We start from the raw sequence: 21295 nt of genomic DNA on the forward strand, positions 1-21295 counted from the left end.
CTCCTCTCAACCTTCGCCTCTCCCGAGTCCGTAAGGGAGTTGCAGCGAGTTGCAGCGATGGGACAAGACTGTAACTACCAATTAGATACCAAATTTGGGAGAAAAAGGGGTAAAAAAAAACATGAAATAAAAAAAGTTAATTTTATTTAAAAAATTAAGATTTTAGGGGGTAGATCAGCTTTAATATTGCAGATAGATTGTAGCTTCCATCAATGTAATTGTCTGCATCACGTCCAATCCCCATGTATTTTGTTGCTTATATATATATATATATATATACACACACACACACACTACCATTCAAAAGTTTGGGGTCTCTTAGAAATGTCCTTGTTTTTGAAAGAAAAGCACATTTTTGGCCCATTAAAATAACATCAAATTGATCAGAAATACAGTGTAGACATTGTTAATGTTGTAAATGACTATTGTAGCTGGAAACGGCTGATTTTTAATGGAATATCTATACATAGGCGTACAGAGGCCCATTATCAGCAACCATCACTCCTGTGTTCCAATGGCACGTTGTGTTAGCTAATCCAAGTTGATAATTTTAAAAACCAAATTGATCATTAGAAAATCATTTTGCAATTATGTTAGCACAGCTGAAAACTGTTGTCCTGATTGAAGAAGCAATAAAACGCCTCACAAGTCCTCAGCTGGCAGCTTCATTAAATAGTATCCGCAAAGCACCAGTCTCAACGTCAACAGAAAAGAGGCGACTCTGGGATGCTGGCCTTCTAGGCAGAGTTGCAAAGAAAAAGCCATATCTCAGACTGCTCAGTTGGGCCTCCCACTCCCCTTTCTGTTCTGGTGAGGGCCAGTTTGCGCTGTTCTGTGAAGGGAGTAGTACACAGCTGGAATTGTGATACAGTGAATTATAAGTGAAATAATCTGTCTGTAAACAATTATCGGGAAAAATTACTTGTGTCATGTACAAAGTAGATGTCCTAGCTGACTTGCCAAAACTATAGTTTGTTAACAAGAAATTGTGGATATGGTTGAAAAACGAGTTTTAATGACTCCAACCTAAGTGTATGTAAACTTCCGACTTCAACTATATATATAAAACATTCTATTGGTTGGAAGAGTTTTGTATAATAATTGAAATTGAAAAATGCTAGGTTTTGAATCCGGCGTTGTCTTGCATAACAGTTCATAAACAACGTGCCATAGAATCAGTACATCAAAAATATATTTTACCATCTAAATGGCACAGCTTTCAATTTGTTGGTCCTTAAATGAAACGGCTTTGTTTAAAAATATTTTTTTTATTGAACCTTTATTTAACTAGGTAAGTCAGTTCAGAACAAATTCTTATTTACAATGATGGCCTACACCAGCCAAACCTGGACGACGCTGGACCAATTGTGCGCCGCCCTACGGGACTCCCAATCACGGCCGGTTGTGATACAGAAAGTTGAGGCCCTCCTCACTTCAACGGTTAAAAATCCCAAAAAACAGAACATTTTGAGTGAGCCGACAGAATTTGCAGCTCGTACCAATGCAACCAATTAAGAATTGTACTCTCACAGTCAAGTCAAAGGGTCGCAAAATGCGACTAAATGGTCGCAGTCTGGAGCCCTGCCTAATAATAGCATATCATTTCATTTCTCCTGAGCACATGACCAGGACAAAAACACCCGTTTCTATAGTTCACATGCATTTACCCAGAATGGCTACCACAATGTCATCTTTCAGGATCTCTATGGAGCCCCGAGACAGGAAGTAAAGTGCGGTGAGGACGTCTCCGCTGTGGACCAGGGTGTCCCCTGGGGGGGCGTGGGTGGTCTGGAAGCGCATGGCCAGGGCTCTCAGGCAGCCCTTGGTGGCTCCGTGGAAGGCCTTACAGCTCTCCAACAGAGCCTGGTTGAGGTGGAGGCAGATATCTGCCTGCAGACACTCAGGGAAGCCTTTTAACACCTAGAGTATTTGTAGAAAAATTCAACAATTATAGAACGCAACCACCGTGGGTTCACCTCAGGAGTAAGGAAACAGTGTTTCACATGTACAGTATGTTGTCATTGTTATTATCACCCTTCTCAAATGGTTAGTATTTCAACATGTTTTTATCTCCTGGAATTTAAAATAGGCTACCGGTTGTGACAAAAACAATAGCAGAATATACTTACCTCTTCAATACATGCAAATTATTCTGGGCTAAACTATTCCCCTGTTTCCCCACAAGAGTGTTTCAGTGATGCAAATGCAAATACTATAAAACACAGGCAGTTAGGACCTTTTTCACAATGAAAGATGCAGTAAGTTGTCCGAAGTTTTTCTACAGTATGCTGTACTTGAAAAGGAAAAAGCATGACTGTATCCTTCAAGCAAGCTCATGCATCCACATGCAGACGTTTTAGTATTATTATTATTCTTTTTTTGTCTGTATATCGTTGTGTTTGTGTGACTGTCCTTGTCTATCAGTGTTTTGTTACTTGTCATGTTTTGTGTTTTTTTTTTGTGGACCCCAGGAAGAGTAGCTGTTGCTTCTGTAAAAGCTAATGGGGACACAAATAAAGCCAATCTGTGACATATGCCCTTCTCCTCAGCTCAAAGCACTCGGGTAATTGTAATCTGGCATGCATGTGGAAGCTCAGCGTTGGGCTGTTGCTACACAGGAGATGGTATGGAAACTCAAACACCTCACTCAAAAACTGAATAGAAAAGTGATGATGATGGATTATGGTGTTGATGGTTGTCTACTGTCTACACATGGGCAAGTATGATATATTTTGCGAGATTTAAAAGCCAAACAAAAATGTAAAGCAATTAAGCTTAACATGGAAATGGTTACAATTCATACTTTCACATATGTACCTCCTGCTCTTACCAGCGTAGATGTTATTCCATTTGAAAAGCAGAAATGAAAAAAAGTTGTTTTTTAAAAAACATTTTGCATGAGGATCACATTGCAAGAAAGAGGATTGAACTATGTCGGTATGATTGAATTGAGGTTTTTCTGTTTACCGTGTTCATGTCAATGCCATTCGTGTAGGTCCAGGAGTGTTGGAAATACTCCTCCAGCCGCTGCTTTAGCGGGTTGGGGATCTGGTGGAAGCGGATGAACTCTCGAACCCGGAGCATCTGGGTGTGGTACCTGGCCGTGCCCGAGTACAGCCGCTGGATGATAGCTGACACGTTACCGAAGATGCTGGCATACATGAGGGCTGCACAACACACAGACAAAAGTAAAAAGTCACCAGTCCTTTGTGCTATCTATAAGCACAATGAATCTTGTGAATGTTAGTTCATTCTAAACATTCCGAGCAGCTAAGTAAAAGGAAATAGGAAGTATCAGACTCACAGCCGATCAGCATGACACAGATAGAGAAGATCTTTTCTGAGTTGGTATTTGGGGAGACATTCCCAAAGCCCACGCTGGTTAGACTGCTGAATGTGAAGTAAAGTGCTGTGACGTATTTGTCCTTGATGGAGGGCCCAGAGTTAGGGTCACTGAAGTTATACCTCTTGCCAATGGATACCCCAAGATTGTCGAGCCAACCAATGTTGTGCTCCAGGTAAGGCTTCTCCACATTGCCAATGGCGTACCATATGCAAGCTAGCCAGTGAGCGATGAGTGCAAAGATGCACATGAGTAGGATGAGTACAGCCGCTCCGTACTCAGAGTAACGGTCCAGTTTCCGGGCAACACGCACCAATCGCAGAAGTCGGGCAGTCTTCAATAGGCCAATCAGAGTGGTGGTCTAAAGAGACAAGAGATGGTGCATAATTAGCAAGGTCTCCAGTAATAAGTGACACGATCAGATGTTGTGAAACATGTTCCTTGCCAAATATGAATAATACATTTTATGCAAAGTTGGTAGTGATTTACTGTATTTGATATCACAAAGGTGCATTGGAAATATATTTCAGGGCTCAGCCATTACCAACAGATTAGTAGTGAGTTCTTTCTAGACTCCACTCAACAGTACAATTAAAAGATTCTTAATCTTGCCGACTTTCTATGTAATGGCTCTGGTCAATGTCGTACTAACACGGAACTGTGAAACAAAGAGCACGCAGATGAAATCTGCTATATTGATGTCTGGGCAGGAGGAAAGTAACACAATGAACGAGTCCCAGGGAGGTGGCTGCTCGCTCTGTCTCATCAACAATGGCTCTAGCAACATTTTACAATTGTCACCTCCAAGGAGATCATTTATTTACCTGACAATTATAATATGGCCCTGGAAAGTGAGGCTAGTAGCTGCGTTTGGTTATTTTCAGAGGCTCTTTAACGGATAAAACTGACAGTGATTATTTTGTACAGTACCAGTCAAAAGGGTGGACACACTTACTCATTCAAGGGTTTTTATTTTTACTATTTTCTACATTGTATAATAATAGTGAAAACATAAACTATTAAATAACACAATATACAGTTGAAGTCGGAAGTTTAAATACTCGGCCTTGTCTCAGGAGTCATTCAAACTCGTTTTTCAACCACTCCACACATTTCTTGTTAACAAACTATAGTTTTGGCAAGTCAGTTAGGACATCTACTTTGTGCATGACACGAGTAAATTTTCCAACAATTGTTGAGACAGATTATTTCACTTATAATTCACTGTATCACAATTCCAGTGGGTCAGAAGTTTACATACACTAAGTTGACTGTGCCTTTAAACAGCTTGGAATATTCCAGAAAATTATGTCATGGCTTTAGAAGCTTCTGATAGGCTAATTGACATCATTTGAGTCAATTGGAGGTGTACCTGTGTATGTATTTCATGGCCTACCTTCAAACTCAGTGCTTATTGGCTTGACATCATGGGAAAATCAAAAGAAATCAGCCAAAACCTCAGATTTTTTTTTTGAGACCTCCATAAGTCTGGTTCATCCTTGGGAGCAATTTCCAAACGCCTGAATGTACCACGTTCATCTGTACAGACAATAGTACACAAGTATGAACACCATGGGACCACGCAGCAATCATACCGCTCAGGAAGGAGATGCATTCTGTCTCCTAGAGATGAACCAACTTTGGTGCGAAAAGTGCAAATCAATCCGAGAACAACAGCAAGGGACCTTGTGAAGAAGCTGGAGGAAAGAGGTACAAAAGTATCTATATCCACAGTAAAACGAGGCCTATATCAACATAGCGTTGAAAGGCCGCTCAGCAAGGAAGAAGCCATTGCTCCAAAACCGCCATAAAAAGCCAGACTATGGTTTTCAACTGCACATGGGAACAAAGATCGTACTTTTTGGAGAAATGTCCTCTGGTCTGATGAAACAAAAATAGAACTGTTGGGCCATAATGACCATCGTTATGTTTGGAAGTAAATGGGGGAGGCCTGCAAGTCGAAGAATACCATCCCAACCGTGAAGCACGGGGGTGGCAGCATCATGGTGTGGGGGTGCTTTGCTGCAGGAGGGACTGGTGCACTTCTCAAAATTGATGACATCATGACAAAGGAAAATGATGTGGATATATTAAAGCAACATTTCAAGACATCAGTTAAAGCTTGGTCGCAAATGGACAATGACCCCAAGCATACGACCAAACTTTGTGGCAAAATGGTTTAAGGATAACAAAGTCAAGGTATTGCAGTGGCCATCACAAAGCCCTGACCTCAATCCTATAGAAAATTTGTGGGCAGAACTGAAAACGCTTGTGTGAGCAAGGAGGCATCATGACAAAGGAAAATGATGTGGATATATTAAAGCAACATTTCAAGACATCAGTTAAAGCTTGGTCGCAAATGGACAATGACCCCAAGCATACTACCAAACTTTGTGGCAAAATGGTTTAAGGATAACAAAGTCAAGGTATTGCAGTGGCCACCACAAAGCCCTGACCTCAATCCTATAGAAAATTTGTGGGCAGAACTGAAAACGCTTGTGTGAGCAAGGAGGCCTACAAACTTGACTCAGCTGTCAGGAGGAATGGGCCAAAATTCACCCAACTTATTGTGGGAAGCTTGTAGAAGGCTACCCAAAACGTTTGACCAAGTTAAATCATTTAAAGGCAATGCTACCAAATACTAATTGAGTGTATGTAAACTTCTGACCCACTGGGAATGTGATGAAAGAAAGAAAAGCTGAAATAAATAATTCTCTCTACTATTATTCTGACATTTCACATTCTTAAAATAAAGTGGTGATCCGGGTTGGTGCCCCCCCTTGGGTTGTGCCGTGGCGGAGATCATTTGTGGTCTATACTCGGCCTTGTCTCAGGATGGTAAGTTGGTGTTTGAAGATATCCCTCTAGTGGTGTGGGGGCTGTGCTTTGGCAAAGTGGGTGGGGTTATATCCTGCCTGTTTGGCCCTGTCTGGGGGTATCGTCGGACAGGACCACAGTGTCTCCCGACCCTTCCTGTCGCAGCCTCCAGTATTTATGCTGCAGTAGTTTATGTCGGGGGGCTAGGGTCAGTCTGTTATATCTGGAATATTTCTCCTGTCTTATCCGGTGTCCTGTGTGAATTTAAGTATGCTCTATCTAATTCTTTCTTTCTTTCTCGGAGGACCTGAGCCCTAGGACCATGCCTCAGTACTACCTGGCCTGATGACTCCTTGCTGTCATCAGTCCACCTGGCCGTGCTGCTGCTCCAGTTTCAACTGTTCTGCCTGTGGCTATGGAACCCTGACCTGTTCACCGGATGTGCTACCTGTCCCAGACCTGCTGTTTTCAACTCTCTAGAGACAGCAGGAGCAGTAGAGATACTCTGAATGATCGGCTATGAAAAGCCAACTGACATTTACTCCAGAGGTGCTGACCTGTTGCACCCTCGATAACCACTGTGATTATTATTATTTCACCCTGCTGGTCATCTATGAACATTTGTACATCTTGGCCATGTTCTGTTATAATCTCCATCCGGTCACAGCCAGAAGAGGACTGGCCACCCCTCATAGCGTGGTTCCTCTCTAGGTTTCTGCCTAGTTTCTGGCCTTTCTAGGGAGTTTTTTCTAGCCACCTACACCTGCATTGTTGCTGTTTGGTGTTTTAGGCTGGGTTTCTGTATAGCACTTTGACATCAGCTGATGTAAGAAGGGCGTTATAAATACATTTTATTGATTGATCCTAACTGACCTAAGACAGGGAATCTTTACTAGGATTAAATGTCAGGAATTATGAAAAACTGAGTTTAAATATATTTGGCTAAGGTGTATGTAAACTTCCGACTTCAACTGTATAGAACCATGTAGAAACCAAAAAAGTGCTAAAGAAATCAAAATATATTTGAGATTCTTCTAAGTAGCCACCCTTTGCCTTGATGACAGCTTTGCACACTCTTGGCATTCTCTCAACCAGCTTCATGAGGTAGTCACCTGCAATGCATTTCAATTAACAGGTATGCCTTGTTAAACGTTAGTTTGTGGAATTTCTTCTCTTCTTAATGCATTTGAGCAGTTGTGTTGTGACAAGGTATGGGTGTTATACAGAAGTCCATAATATTTTCAGAACAGCTCAAATAAGCAAAGAGAAACGACATTCCCATCATTACTTTAAGACATGAAGGTCAGTCAATCTGGAAAATTTCAAGAACTTTGAACATTTCTTCAAGTGCTGTCGCAAAAACCATCAAGCGCTATGATGAAACTGCCTCTCATGAGGACTGCCACGGGAAAGGAAGTGCCAGACTTACCTCTGCTGCAGAGGATAAGTTCATTAGAGTTACCAGCCTCAGAAATTGCAGCCCAAATAAATGCTTCACAGAGTTCAAGTAACAGACATCTCAACATCAACTGTCCAGAGGAGACAATGTGAATTAGGCCTTCTTGGTCGATTTGCTGCAAAGAAACCATTACTAAAGGATACCAATAATAAGAAGAGATTTTCTTGGGCCAAGATATATGAGCAATGGACATTAGACCAAAGGAAACCTGTTCTTTGGTCTAATGAGTCCAAATTCAAGATTTATGGTTCCAACCACTGTGTCTTTGCTAGAAGCAGAGTAGGTGAACGGATGATCTCTGCATGTGTGGTTCCCACCGTGACGCATGGAGGAGGAGGTGTGATGGTGCTTTTCTGGTGACACTGTCTGTGATTTATTTAGAATTCAAGGCATACTTAACCAGCATGGCTACCACAGCATTCTGCAGTGATACGCCATCCTATCTGGTTTGCACTTAATGTGACTATCATTTGTTTTTCAACAGGACAATGACCCAACATATCGCCAGGCTGTGTAAGGGCTATTTGACCAAGAAGGAGAGTGATGGAGTGCTGCATCAGATGACCTGGCCTCCACAATCACCTGACCTCAACCCAATTGAGATGGTTAGGGATGAGTTGAAACACAGAGTGATGGAAAGGCAGCCAAAAAGTGCTCAGCATATGCGGGAACTCTTTCAAGACTGTTGGAAAAGCATTCCAGGTGAAGCTGGTTGAGAGAATGCCAAGAGTGTGCAAAGCTGTCATCAAGGTAAAGGGTGGCTACTTTGAAGAATGTAAAATAGAATTAATACATTTATGGTTACTACATGATTCCATATGTGTTATTTCATAGTTTTGATGTCTTCACTATTATTCTATGATGTAGAAAATAGTCTAAATAAATAAAAACCCTTGAATAAGTAGGTGTGTCCAAGTGTTTGACTAGTGCTCTATGTGTGGCTGAGCCCGTGGTGTGGCTGAGGGAGTATGTTGGCTGAATGGCCTACATGGCAACAGGGAAATATGTGAAACAGGTACAATTGAAAACATTGATAATTTCCTCCAATTCTATGCATTTTGCCATGTTCTTTTGCTGAAACTTAATACCAAAATGTTTTTGGAATTTTCAGTTCCACTTACTGTCTAGCTGATTATATTATTTAAAATGATATTGGTCCATTATCTTTTCTACAGACTATACATCTGTTTTTTACACTGAAAGCTTTTTGGCCGCTAGACTAACTTACCAATCTACATTTTATTTATCTGACATGGGCTAATTTCATGGCTATCAATTACTGACATAAAGAGGAAAAACTGCTGATGCACTTGCAACAAGTTATTTTGGGGGGGGGGGGGGGGGCTTCAAAAGGGGTGTAGCCCGCAGGCCGCCAGTTGCCCATCCCCGATCTAGCTCCACATAGGGCTTATATAATCAACGTGGTCTGAGGTAACGTTAACTAGCACTAGGGGGTAAGGTTAAGGAGTTAGGTTAAAGGGTTAAAGTTAGGGTTAGGGGGAAGGGTTAGGGAAAAGATAGCTAACATGCTAAGTAGTTGCAAAGTACCTATTTAAGTAGTAAGTAGCCAAGTTGAAAATTTGTTTTCAAATGCTAAAGTTGTCTGTGATGAGATTTAAACGTGCAACCTTTGGTTTGCTATAGACCCATCCATCCACCCTCCTTTTGCCTTAAGTAACCTTCTATCTTATGTAACCACATAACATACAATATTAATTTGAGTGTCCTGGATTTAAGTTGACTATGTTACGTCTAATCTACAAGACCACTCTGATGTAATAGCACAACAAGTCCTTTACCAACATAAAATAGACTCCATATTAACATGCCCTCTAAAGCCCAATTGTAATAACTCGTCAAGGAGTGCAAGTCAGGCCAAAACACACAATGCAACATGCAACAATATCAAAGATTTGACTGAGTTACAGTTCATATGAGGAAATCAGTAAATTCAAATAATATATAGTATATAGTATATAGATTTCACATGACTGGGCAGGAGTGCAGCCATGGGTGGGCCTGGGAGGGCATCGGCCCACCCACTGGGGAGCCAGGCCCAGCCAATCAGAATGAGGTTTTCCCCGCAAAAGGGCTTTATTACAGAGATAAATACACAGATTCATCAGCTTTCTAGGTGGCTGGTCTCAGACGATCCCGCAGGTGAAGAAGCTGGATTGTGGAGGTCCTGGGCTGTTGTGTTTAAACGTGGTCTGCGGTTGTGAAGCCAGTTGGACGTACTGCCAAATTCTCTAAAGGGACATTATCTTTAATAAATTAGCAAAACATTCTAAAAACCTGTTTTAACTTTGTCATTATGGGCTATTTATGTAATCGATTTTAGAATAAGGCTGTAACGTAACAAAATGTGGAATTAGTGAAGGGCTCTGAATATTTTCCGAATGCACGGTGTGTGGATATATATACACTACCGTTCAAAAGTTTGGGGTCACTTAGAAATGTCCTTGTTTTTTAATGAAAAGCTTCTTTTTTTTGTCCATTAAAATAACATCAAATTGATCAGAAATACAGTGTAGACATTGTTAATGTTGTAAATGACTATTGTAGCAGGAAACGGCTGATTTTTTTATGGAATATCTACATAGGCGTCCAGAGGCCCATTATCAAAAACCATCACTCTGTGTTCCAATCGAACATTGTGTTAGCTAATCCAAGTTTCTAATTTTAAAAGGCTAATTGATCATTAGAAAACCCTTTTGCAATTATGTTAGCACAGCTGAAAACTGTTGTCCTGATTAAAGAAGCAATACAACTGGCCTTCTTTAGACTAGTTGAGTATCTGGAGCATCAGAATTTGTGGGTTTGATTACAGGCTCAAAATGGCCAGAAACAAAGAACTTTCTTCTGAAACATATCAGTCTATTCTTGTTCTGAGAAATGAAGGCTATTCCATGTGAGAAATGGCCAAGAAACTGAAGATCTGGTACAACGCTGTGTACTACTCCCTTCACAGAACAGAACTGGCTTTACCCAGAATAGAAAGAGAAATGGGAGGCCTCGGTGCACAACAAAGCAAGAGGACAAGTACATTATAGTGTCTAGTTTGAGAAAGAGACGCCTCATAAGATTTACGTATCAGCTTCATTAAATAGTACCCATAAAACACCAGTCTCAACGTCAACAGTGAAGAGGCGACTCCGGGATGAGAGTTCCTCTGTCCAGTGCCTGTGTTATTTTGCCGATCTTAACCTTTTCTTTTTATTGGCCAGTCTGAGATATGACTTTTTCTTTGCAACTCTGCCTAGAATGCCAGCATCCCGGAGTCGCCTCTTCACTGGTGACATTGAGACTGGTGTTTTGCGGGTACTAGTTTTTTAGAGATATCTGTACTTTACTTGACTATTTATATGTTTGACTACTTTTACTTTTACAACATTCCAAAATAAAAATCTTGTACTCTTTACTCCATACATTTCCCCTGACAACCCAAAGTACTCGTTACATTTTGAATGCTTAGCAGAACAGAAAAATTGTGAAATTCACACACTTCATCAAGAGAACATGTAGTCATCCCTTCTGCTTATGTTCTGGCGGACTCACTAAACACAAATGCATCTTTTGTAAATAATGTCTGAGTGTTGGAGTGTGCCCCTGGCTTTCCATACATTTTTGAAACAAGAAAATGTTGCTGTCTGCTTTGCTTCATATAAGACATATGAAATTATTTATACTTTTACTTTTGATAATTAAGTATATTTTAGCAATTACATTTACTTAAAGTATATTTAAAACCAAATACTTTCACTCAAGTAGTATTTTACTGGGTGACTTTCACTTTTACTTGAGTAACTTACTATTAAAAGGTATCTATACTTTTACTCAAGTATGACAATTGGGTACGTTTTCCACCACTGCATATTGACATGGTATAAGTTATGGCAAAATGTGTATAAAAGCAGGAAATTAGCTTTAAACTGCAAAAATAATATCCACCTCATGCCAAAATGGATAGAATTATCTGTAAGACTGCAACTTTTTTCTCTCTGCCCCATGGCAAAATGTATAGAATTGCATTGTATTTGTTATAAAATTGTTAAATTTACTCTACGCCCGATGACAAAATGTGTAGAATAGCTATGTCACAATGGGACGCTGGACTACTGCGTCTCAGCTGTGGACTATGAGTTACGCTTAAGCAGCTAAAGCATGAGAGAAAACTTCTTAAACACAGCGCGGGAGCCTGCTGGCTTGGTTATGAAGCTCCCTGATCATTCTGTTAGACACCAACTGTGCTTCCAAAGGGCAAAGATGTGAATCCATTAACACTTGCAGGTTGTGATAAAATAGCTCAATAAAGCAAACTGATAAAAATGGTCACCAATTACCCCTAAACACAGGCTGTAGGTCTACTGAACCACCTGTTTCATAGGCATGGTGCAGTTTCATCCAACACATACAGTACATGAAAACATCTGCTTCTTTAAATCAGGAAAAAAAAATGTACATTTTGAAAGGAAAAAGTGAGACAAACCTTGGTAGCATAGAAGACAATGGGGCTAAACTGAACATTGAACGATTTTGTATTAAATTAAATTATGACATGCTGAAATTAAACAATGACTCGGCACCGGTTTTTATTTTGATTTGTTGTCAATATTCACTGACTGACTTTAAATATATATATACACATATACTTAACCTTTATATAAATAGGCAAGTCAGTTAAGAACAAATTCTTATTTACAATGACGGCCTACCCCGGCCAAAACCTAACCCAGACGACGCTGGGCCAATTGTGCACCGCCCTATGGGACTCCCAATACCGGCCGGTTGTGATACAGCCTGGAATCGAACCAGGATCTGTAGTGATACCTCTACCACTGAAATGCAGTGCCTTAGACCGCTGCACCACTCGGGAGCTGACTCAGTAGTAGAGGTGGAATAGGTGATTATGCTTTAGAAATGAATCGCAAGCTGTCTCTCTCTCTCTCGTGTTCTGGTGAACCCATAGAAATAAGACTAAATAGAACGGGCTTGGAACCTCTAACCCTAGAAATTTGACTGGTAAACTCATAGGTACACTCGCAATGGCTGTCTGGCATTGTGATGTAATAATTCCGATGGTAATGTAGAATGTTCATTCAAATTATGTTAAGTGATGTGGCTCATGCAATGGAATGCATTTTTTGTAATGTCATTTGAGTTGATTCAACCCATGTTAAAAAAACAAGGTTAAGACAATATAATAATTCCATACGTAAGCGTTAGAAAATAACTAACTAGCAACGCTGGTCTCATGAATTGCAAAGGGTTAGGGGAGATTAGGACCTCGTTGTCGTAACATTGTAATCTTCAACCTAGGATTCAACAAATCACAGCACAGATTGATAGGTACACTTCCTGGTTTTACTTTCTGCTTTGCTCCAATGGGTAGACTCACATGGCCACCAATCCACCCATTATGCCATCATTGACTTGAATGGGAACGCCTGTTCTATTCATTCTTATTTCTATGGGTGTGCCAACAGAGCATGATAAAGCACTGAAAGGATATTCCCTCATTAACAAACAAGCAAACATGCCGGCCTGCCCAGGGCTGGATTAATGCAGGGGCTTACAGGGAAGCCCCTGGACCAAAGCCCACAGGAACCCACAGGAGCCCACAGGAGCCCACTCTCAATGTTCAAAATACACCAGAAAGCATCATTTAGCCACAGAGAATCAATAGTTTCAAAAAACAACTGTGAATTAAGTTTTTATCACAATCACATACATGTAACTGCTAAAATAAAGGAAACACCAACATAATGTGTTTTAATCGGGTGTTGGGCCACTATGAGCTGCCAGAACAGTTTCAATGTGCCTTGGCACAGACTCTACAAGTGGACCTAAACCATGGCAGGAAAATGCACCCCCACACCATAACATATACTTTGTATCCCTCATTTACTTATTTATTTTATTTTGGCAGTTACCAGTATGCCTACCGTCAGTAAGGCAGCAGTTTGGGCAGAATGCCAGCCAAATATAGAACAGCTTGTTGCGTTGTGGCCATAGACATATCATCCATAGAAGGGTTTTGGAACTTCTTACCCTGGCATTTTGTTAAACTCATGGGTACACTACAGTAGCAATGGCTGCCATTCCTGACTTGAATAGGATCTGCTATCTGTGGACTATATTTCTATGGTTGGTTTCAGCTGTCAGTTTTCCTTTTAAAAATGTCTAAATATATTAACATTTTAGTAATTTAACAGACACTCTTTATCTAGAGGGATTTGCTGGGACAACGTCAGATTATCACCTAGTCGACTCAGGAATTCGATCCAACGACCTTTTGGTTATTGGCCCAACACTTAACCTCTAGGCTACAATCACCAGAAAAAAAGTACAGTTTGAAAAGCAAATGCCTACTGCTGAAAAGAGAAGACTAATCTGTCTGTAGAACCAATAACAGAACAAAAGTCCTCAAAACAACTCCCAATTCTGAGAGAACAACAGCACTGTTTTTTAAAGTAGCTCATCTTGAGATAAGCTATTGCCACGAGGAGTGCAGCGACCATCACCGGTGAATAGCCTATGGCTTCATCATTGGGTGAGTCAGTGTGGCACTGAAAAGTTTATTTAGTAGCTTACGTATGTATATACAGTGCAGTCGGAAACTATTCAGACCCCTTGACCTTTTCCACATTTTGTTACGTTACAGCCTTATTCTAAAATGTATTAAATAGTTTTTTCCCCCACGCGCAATACCCCATAATGACAAAGCAAAAACAGGTTAGCACATTTATTTAAAAAAAGAGACTGAAATATCACATTTACATTAGTATTCAAACCCTTTACTTAGTACTCTGTTAAAGCACTTTTGGCAGAAATTACAGCTTCGAGTCTTCTTGGGTATGACGCTACACGCTTGGCACACCTGTATTTAGGGAGTTTCTCCCATTCCTCTCTGCAGATCCTCCCAAGCTGTCAGGTTGGATGGGGAGCATCGCTGCACAGCTATTTTCAGGTCTCTCCAGAGATATTCGATTGGGTTCAAGTCTGGGCTCTAACTGGGCCACTCAAGGACGTTCAGAGACTTGTCCCGGAGCCACTCCTGCGTTGTCTTGGCTGTGTGTTTAGGGTCGTTGTCCTGTCTGAGGTCCTGAGCACTCTGGAGCAGGTTTTCATCAAGGATCTCTCTGTACTTGCATCCGTTCATCTTTCCCTCGATCCTGACTAGTCTCCCAGTCCCTGTCGCTGAAAAATATCCCCACAGCATGATGTTGTCACCACCATGCTTCACCGTAGGGTTGGTGCCAGGTTTTCTCCAGATGTGACGCTTGGCATTCAGGCCATAAAGTTAAATCTTGGTTTCATCAGACCAGAGACTCTTGTTTCTCATGGTCTGAGTCCTTCAGGTGCCTTTAGGCAAACTCCAAGCAGGCCGTTGTGCCTTTTACTAAGGAGTGGCTTCTGTCTAGCCACTACCATAAAGGCCTGATTGGTGGAGTACTGCAGTGATGGGAGAACCTTCCAGAAGGACAACCATCTCCACAGAGGAACTATGAAGATCTGTCAGTATGACCATCAGGTTCTTGGTCACCTTCCTGACCAAGGCCCTTCTCCCCGATTGCCAAGTTTGGTTGGGCAGCCAGCTCCAGGAAGAGTCTTGGTGGTTCCAAACTTCTTCCATTTAAGAAGGAAGGAGGCCAATGTGTTCTTGGGGACCTTCAATGGTGAAAACATTTTTGGTCCCCTTCCCCAGATCTGTGCCTCCAAATGTCTAAAAACCTGTTTTCACTTTGTCATTATGGGGTATTGCGTGTAGGAAAAGATTGATTGTATCCATTTTAGAATAAGGCTGTAACGTAACAAAATGTAGAAAAGGGGAAGGGGTCTGAATACTTTCCGATGCACTGTCTATATACTGAACAAAAATAGAAGTGCAACATGTAAAGTGCTGGTCCTCTGTTTCATGAGCTGAAATAAAAGATTCTAGAAATGTTCCATATGCACAAATAGCTTATTTCTCTCAAATGTTATGCACAAATTTGTTTACATCCCTGTTAGTGAGCATTTCTCCTTTGCCAAGATAATCCATCCACCTGACAGATGTAGCATATCAAGAAGCTGATTAAACAGCATGATCATTACACAGGTGCATCTTGTGCTGGGGACAATAAAAGGCCACTCTAAAATGTGCCGTTTTGTCTCACAACCCAATGCCACAGATGTCTGAAGTTTTGAGAGAGCATGCAATTGGCGAGTTCATTTCTCTACCATAAGCTGCCTGAAACGTCATTTTAGAGAATTTGGCAGTACATCCAACTGTCTTCACAACCGCAGACCACGTGTAATCATGCCAACCCAGGACCTTCACATCCGGCTTCTTCACCTGCAGTATCATCTGAGACCAGCCACTCGGACAGCTAATGAATCTATGGGTTTGCACAACCGTAGAATTTCTGCACAAACGTTCAGAAACCGTCTCAAGGAAGCTCATCTGCTTGCTTGTTGTCCTTACCAGGGTCTTGACCTGACTGCAGTTCGCCGTCGTAACCTTACTTCAGTGGGCAAATGCTCACCTTTGTTGGCCAGTGGCATGCTGAAGAAGTGTGCTCTTCACGGATGAATCCCGGTTTCAACTCTACTCTGTGGGCAGATGGCACACAGCATGTATGACGTCGTGTGGGTGAGTGGCTTGCTGACGTCAACGTTGTGAACAGAGTTCCCCATGGTGGGGTTATGGGTTGGGCAGGCATAAGCTATGGACAATAAACACAATTGCATTTTATCGATGGCAAGTTAAATGCACAGAGATACCGTGACGAGATCCTGATGCCCATTGTCGTGCCATTCATCTGCCACCATCATCTCATGTTTCAGCATGATAATGCACAGCCCCATGTCGCAAGGATCTGTACACAATTCCTGGAAGCTGAAAATGTCCCAGTTCTTCCATGGCCTGCATACTCACAAGACAATGTCACCCATTGAGCATGTTTGTGATGCTCTGGATCGATGTGTACGACAGCGTGTTCCAGTTCCCGCCAATATCCAGCAACTTCACACAGCCATTGAAAAGGACTGGGACAACATCCCACAGGCCACAATCAATAGCCTGATCAATCAATAGCCTGATCAATGCAAAGGAGATGCTGCATGAGGAAAATGGTGGTCACACCAGATACTGAGTGGTTTTCTGATCCACGTCCCTACTTATTTTTTTGCTTTTCCACAGCCCTACCTTTATATATATTCATTCATTTATTTCCTCCTAATATTGTAACATCTGTGTGTCCCTTCATTGGCCTGGGCTATTGTTTTAATTCAAGACCAGATCGTTTTTATTGGTCTCAGTTTGTCAGTGTCAGAGTAGCCACTCATTTCATTCATTTGTGTGGTATAAGAAAGTATTCTACTAATGTCTTCTGCCATGTAAATGAAATGCAGTTATAAAAAGCCACCAAAAAAATCCCAACCCTCCTACAATTTTTTCCCCCATGTCTAGAAATCCTAAAAACGCCTCTGCTCAACAGTAGCCTGTGCCACATCGCAAATGTTACGGCTTTACTATAAAGGGGCTTCATCTTCAACCGTAAATTTACCACGCAACTTTGTGCGCAGATTTGTTTACAGAAAATTAGGGTGTGTCGGGGGTGGTGGGGGGGCATTCAAATCCAAAGCCCTGGGGCCTATGATTGCCTAATCCTGCCCTGTGGGCCTGCCTGCCAATGGGCCTTTCACATCTGTATGTCAGATGTGCACACAGCACTGCTGGGCTCTGCTGGCTCGCTCCTCATTTAAATGCATCATTGAAGCCATTAATCCACGTAAATGGATTTTGAAACGACGGCCATTCAAAAAAAAACAACAACAACAACATGCAATTTAATACAGTAATCCTTTCAGGGCCGAGACAGAAAAATTCAGCCTTTAAGAAGTAGCCCACGGGCATAAGTCTGAGCTTAATAAATGGGAAAAGAGTGGAAGCACTGCTGAAGTGATATGCAATAAACCTCCCAGAGAGAAAAACACAGGGAAAGACATGCATTAGGGATGACTTACTTCATCTGATCCTGAACCGAAGATAAGCAGGTCAAAGGGGATCGCAGCCACCATGTCTATAAGGAACCAGCCTTTGAAATAGTGAATGGCGATCTTCCCTGGTTGGCTGACGACTTCCTCGTTTAGGTTCACATATGTGGTCCGGAAGTTGATAACGATGTCAACGATGAACATGATGTCCACCATGAAATCCACCACGTTCAGGGGATTGCAGGAGTATCCACACTCGCGCCTCATTTGCTCCTCGCGGTCATTGAGTAGGAAAGCAGCAGAGTAGGGTGTGAGGATGGCTGTATAGATGACCAGCAGCAGGATGAGCCAGTCCCACATAGCTTTGAAGGGACTGTAGTGGAGGATGGTGAATCTGTCCATGCGTGGAGTCTGGAGCTTGTATTCTGGAAGGACATCAGCACCCAGTGACAGTACCTGTAGTAGCAGAGAGGAGGGGACAGCAATCACCAAGAGCACTAATTTAAACAAATTCGGGCAAAAAGTTTTACTCTGTAGATTTGAGTGTCAAACATTTCTCTAAGTGGCAATATAATAATCTATCCGAGGCAGCTTTTAACTCCCTTATCTCAGTAGCTGGCTATTGCCGGAGAAATCGAGGTAATGTACCTGGCTCAAGGACTTGACAGCCGCTATGATTCAGCTGAGAGTAAGTGAGGCACAGTCGAACTCTATTAGGACAAGTCCTCTCCTCTCATTTGACAGACAGGATGATTGCCACCGTCTTGGGAAGGAATAATAGGATTCCCAATATCAAATGTGTTCCACAGAATCCCAAGTCTGGGTAACAGTCTTTTTTAGCTAACATTCCACTCCTGTCTTTGACAAATTACAAGGAGTGGATTGTAATTGCTGAACAGCGAAGGCAACCAGGCTACAGAATCACTGCCTTTACCGTCGAACATTCCGGTAGTAAATTCACGTATAGATTTTTTAGGGGTAGATCATTTTGAAAATGCAATTTGTTTTAATGATAGAATTGAGGGAGGATAATCAGGTTACATATCATAGCAATAAATCTTTTGAAAATAGTAGCTTTTACAATGTTAATAACAATGGTAGAGATACAACAGACAGTGTCCATTGCTCAACAGCTTCTGGGTTAGCTTCTCTCCATGGTTGGACTCTGACTCTGGGGCTTATTTTGTCACCGTATTTAAGTCCCGAAAAAAAAAAGAAAAAAAAAATCACTTTTTTTTGAAAATGGTTAAAAATCATTTTCGGGGTCCTTTCCAGAATGTCGCAAATTCGGCATGTCCGGGGTCACCGTATTTAAGTCCCAAAAAAAAAAAAAAAAAAAACTATTTTTTTTGAAAATATTATATTTTCTAATTAAGCAATAATGCCCGAGAGGGTGTGGTATATGGCCAATATACCACGGCTAAGGGCTGTTCTTAAGCACGACGCAACGCAGAGTGCTTGGACACAGCCCTTAGCTGAGATATATTGGCCATATATCACAACCCCCCGAAGTGCTTTATTTTTATTATAAACTGGTTACCAACATAATTAGAGCAGTAAAAATAAAGATTTTGTCATTCCCGTGGTATACTGTGATGACTGTTTGATAACGCTCTCCGTAGCCGATTTGAGCAAGACCTTTATACAGGTCAACATTCACAAAGCCGCGGGGCCAGATGGATTACCAGGACGTGTACTCAAAGCATGCGCAGACCAACTGGCAAGTGTCTTCACCGACATTTTCAACTTCTCCCTGAATGAGTCTGTAATACCTATATGTTTCAAGCAGACCAGCATAGTCCCTGTGCCCAAGGAAGCGAAGGTAACCTGCCTAAATGATTACCGCCCTGTAGCACTCACATCGGTAGCTATATGATGTGCTTTGAAAGGCTGGTCATGGCTCACATCAACGGCATCCTCCCGGATACCCTAGACCCACTCCGATTCGCATACCTCCCAACAGATCCACAGATGACGCAATCTTAATTCCACTCCACACTGCCCTTTCCCACCTGGACAAAAGGAACACCTATGTGAGAATGCTGTTCATTGACTACAACTCAGCCTTCAACACCATAGTTCACACGAAGCTCATCACTAAGCTAAGGACTCTGGGACTAAACACCTCCCTCTGCAACTGGATCCTGGACATCCTGACGGTCCGCCTCCAGGTGGTAAGGGCAGGCAACAACACATCGGCCACGCTGATCCTCAACACCGGGGCCCCTCAGGGGTGTGTACTTAGTCCACTCCTGTACTCCCTGTTCACCGACTGCGTGGCCAAGCACGACTTCAACACCATCAAGTTTTCTGACGACACAACAGCGATAGGCCTGATCACTCACAACGATGAGACAGCCTATAGGGGGAGGTCAGAGAACTGGCAGTGTGGTGCCAGGACCATAACCTCTCCCTCAATGTGAGCAAGACAAAGGAGCTGATCGTGGATCACAGGAAAAGGTGGGCCAGACAGGCCCCCATTAACATCAACAGGGCTGTAGTGGGGCGAGAGTTTCCACATCACCAGCGAACTATCATGGTCCAAACACACCAAGACAGTTGTGAAGAGGGCACAACAAAACCTTTTCCCCTCAGGAGACTGAAAAGATTTGGCATGGGTCCCCAGATCCCCAAAAAGTTCTACAGCTGCACTATCAAGAGCATCCTGATCGGTTGCATCACCGCCTGGTATGGCAACTGCTCAACATCTGACCGTAAGGCGCTACAGAGGGTAGTGCGTACGGCCCAGTACATCACTGGGGCCAAGCTTCCTGCCATCCAGGACCTATATAATAGGTGGTGTCAGAGGAAAGCCCATAAAATTGTCAGAGACTCCAGTCACCCAAGTCATAGACTGTTTTCTCTGCTACCGCACGGCAAGCAGTACCGGAGCGCCAAGTCTAGGACCAAAAGGCTCCTTAATAGCTTCTACCCCCAACAATTAATCAAATGGCCACCGGACTATTTACATTGACCCCCCCCATTTGTTTTGTACACTGCTGCTACTCGCTGTTCATTATCTATGCATAGTCACTTCACCCCTACCTCCATGTACAAATTACCTGGACTAATCTGTACCCCTGCACACTGACTCGGTACCCCACAATTTTTGACTTTAGTTTATTTGGTAAATATTTTCTTAACTCTTCTTGAACTGCACTGTTGGTTAAGTGCTTGTAAGTAAGCATTTCACGGTAAGGTCAACACTTGTTGTATTTGGCGCGTGTGACAAATAAAGTTTGATTTGATTTGATACGGTCTGATATACCATGGCTGTCAGCCAATCAGCATTCAGGGCTCAAACCACCCAGTTTATAATGTTCAGTTAGTATGTGGCTTTCCTCTCCTTTGGATCTTAATGAGCTCTGACAGGCTGCAAAGAGAGACCTTCTATCTGATGATAGAGCTGGAGAAATGATGAGGACAGAGGCCTTTGTTTTATGTTGCCTCAGTACATCTACAAGATGAATTATGGATTCTCCCATGCATCTCGACATCCACCGTATCTAATGTGAAAAACCCACCCACCGAATGGCCAATTCAAGGTAGTGCAACCCAGAGAATTCAGAGAGTTCAGTCGGATGATGGCTGTACTTATGAGTGAGAATGGCTCGTTCTATAGAATGTCATTGTCAGGAGGAGTGCTCTGTTTTCGCCTGTCAAAGAAGGTCTGGTTGTACGGGAAAGCTTGGTGC

At 42.2% G+C, this 21295-nt stretch overlaps 1 protein-coding gene across 1 annotated transcript in view; it reads right to left on the reverse strand.

Moving 5' to 3' along the window:
- LOC115144145 (potassium voltage-gated channel subfamily H member 7-like) overlaps window positions 1-21295 on the reverse strand; it is a 49698-nt gene that overhangs the window by 12185 nt on the left and 16218 nt on the right. Inside the window, exons 7-10 of the mRNA XM_029684969.2 lie at window positions 17631-18056; window positions 3305-3704; window positions 2968-3167; window positions 1668-1920 (exon numbers count right to left, since the gene is read on the reverse strand). Of these exons, the coding sequence (XP_029540829.1) occupies window positions 1668-1920; window positions 2968-3167; window positions 3305-3704; window positions 17631-18056 (1279 nt within the window). The remainder of the gene's footprint in view (window positions 1-1667; window positions 1921-2967; window positions 3168-3304; window positions 3705-17630; window positions 18057-21295) is intronic.

The sequence above is a fragment of the Oncorhynchus nerka genome, linkage group LG1, assembly GCF_034236695.1.
Source record: "Oncorhynchus nerka isolate Pitt River linkage group LG1, Oner_Uvic_2.0, whole genome shotgun sequence".
NCBI classification, from domain to species: Eukaryota; Metazoa; Chordata; class Actinopteri; order Salmoniformes; family Salmonidae; genus Oncorhynchus; species Oncorhynchus nerka.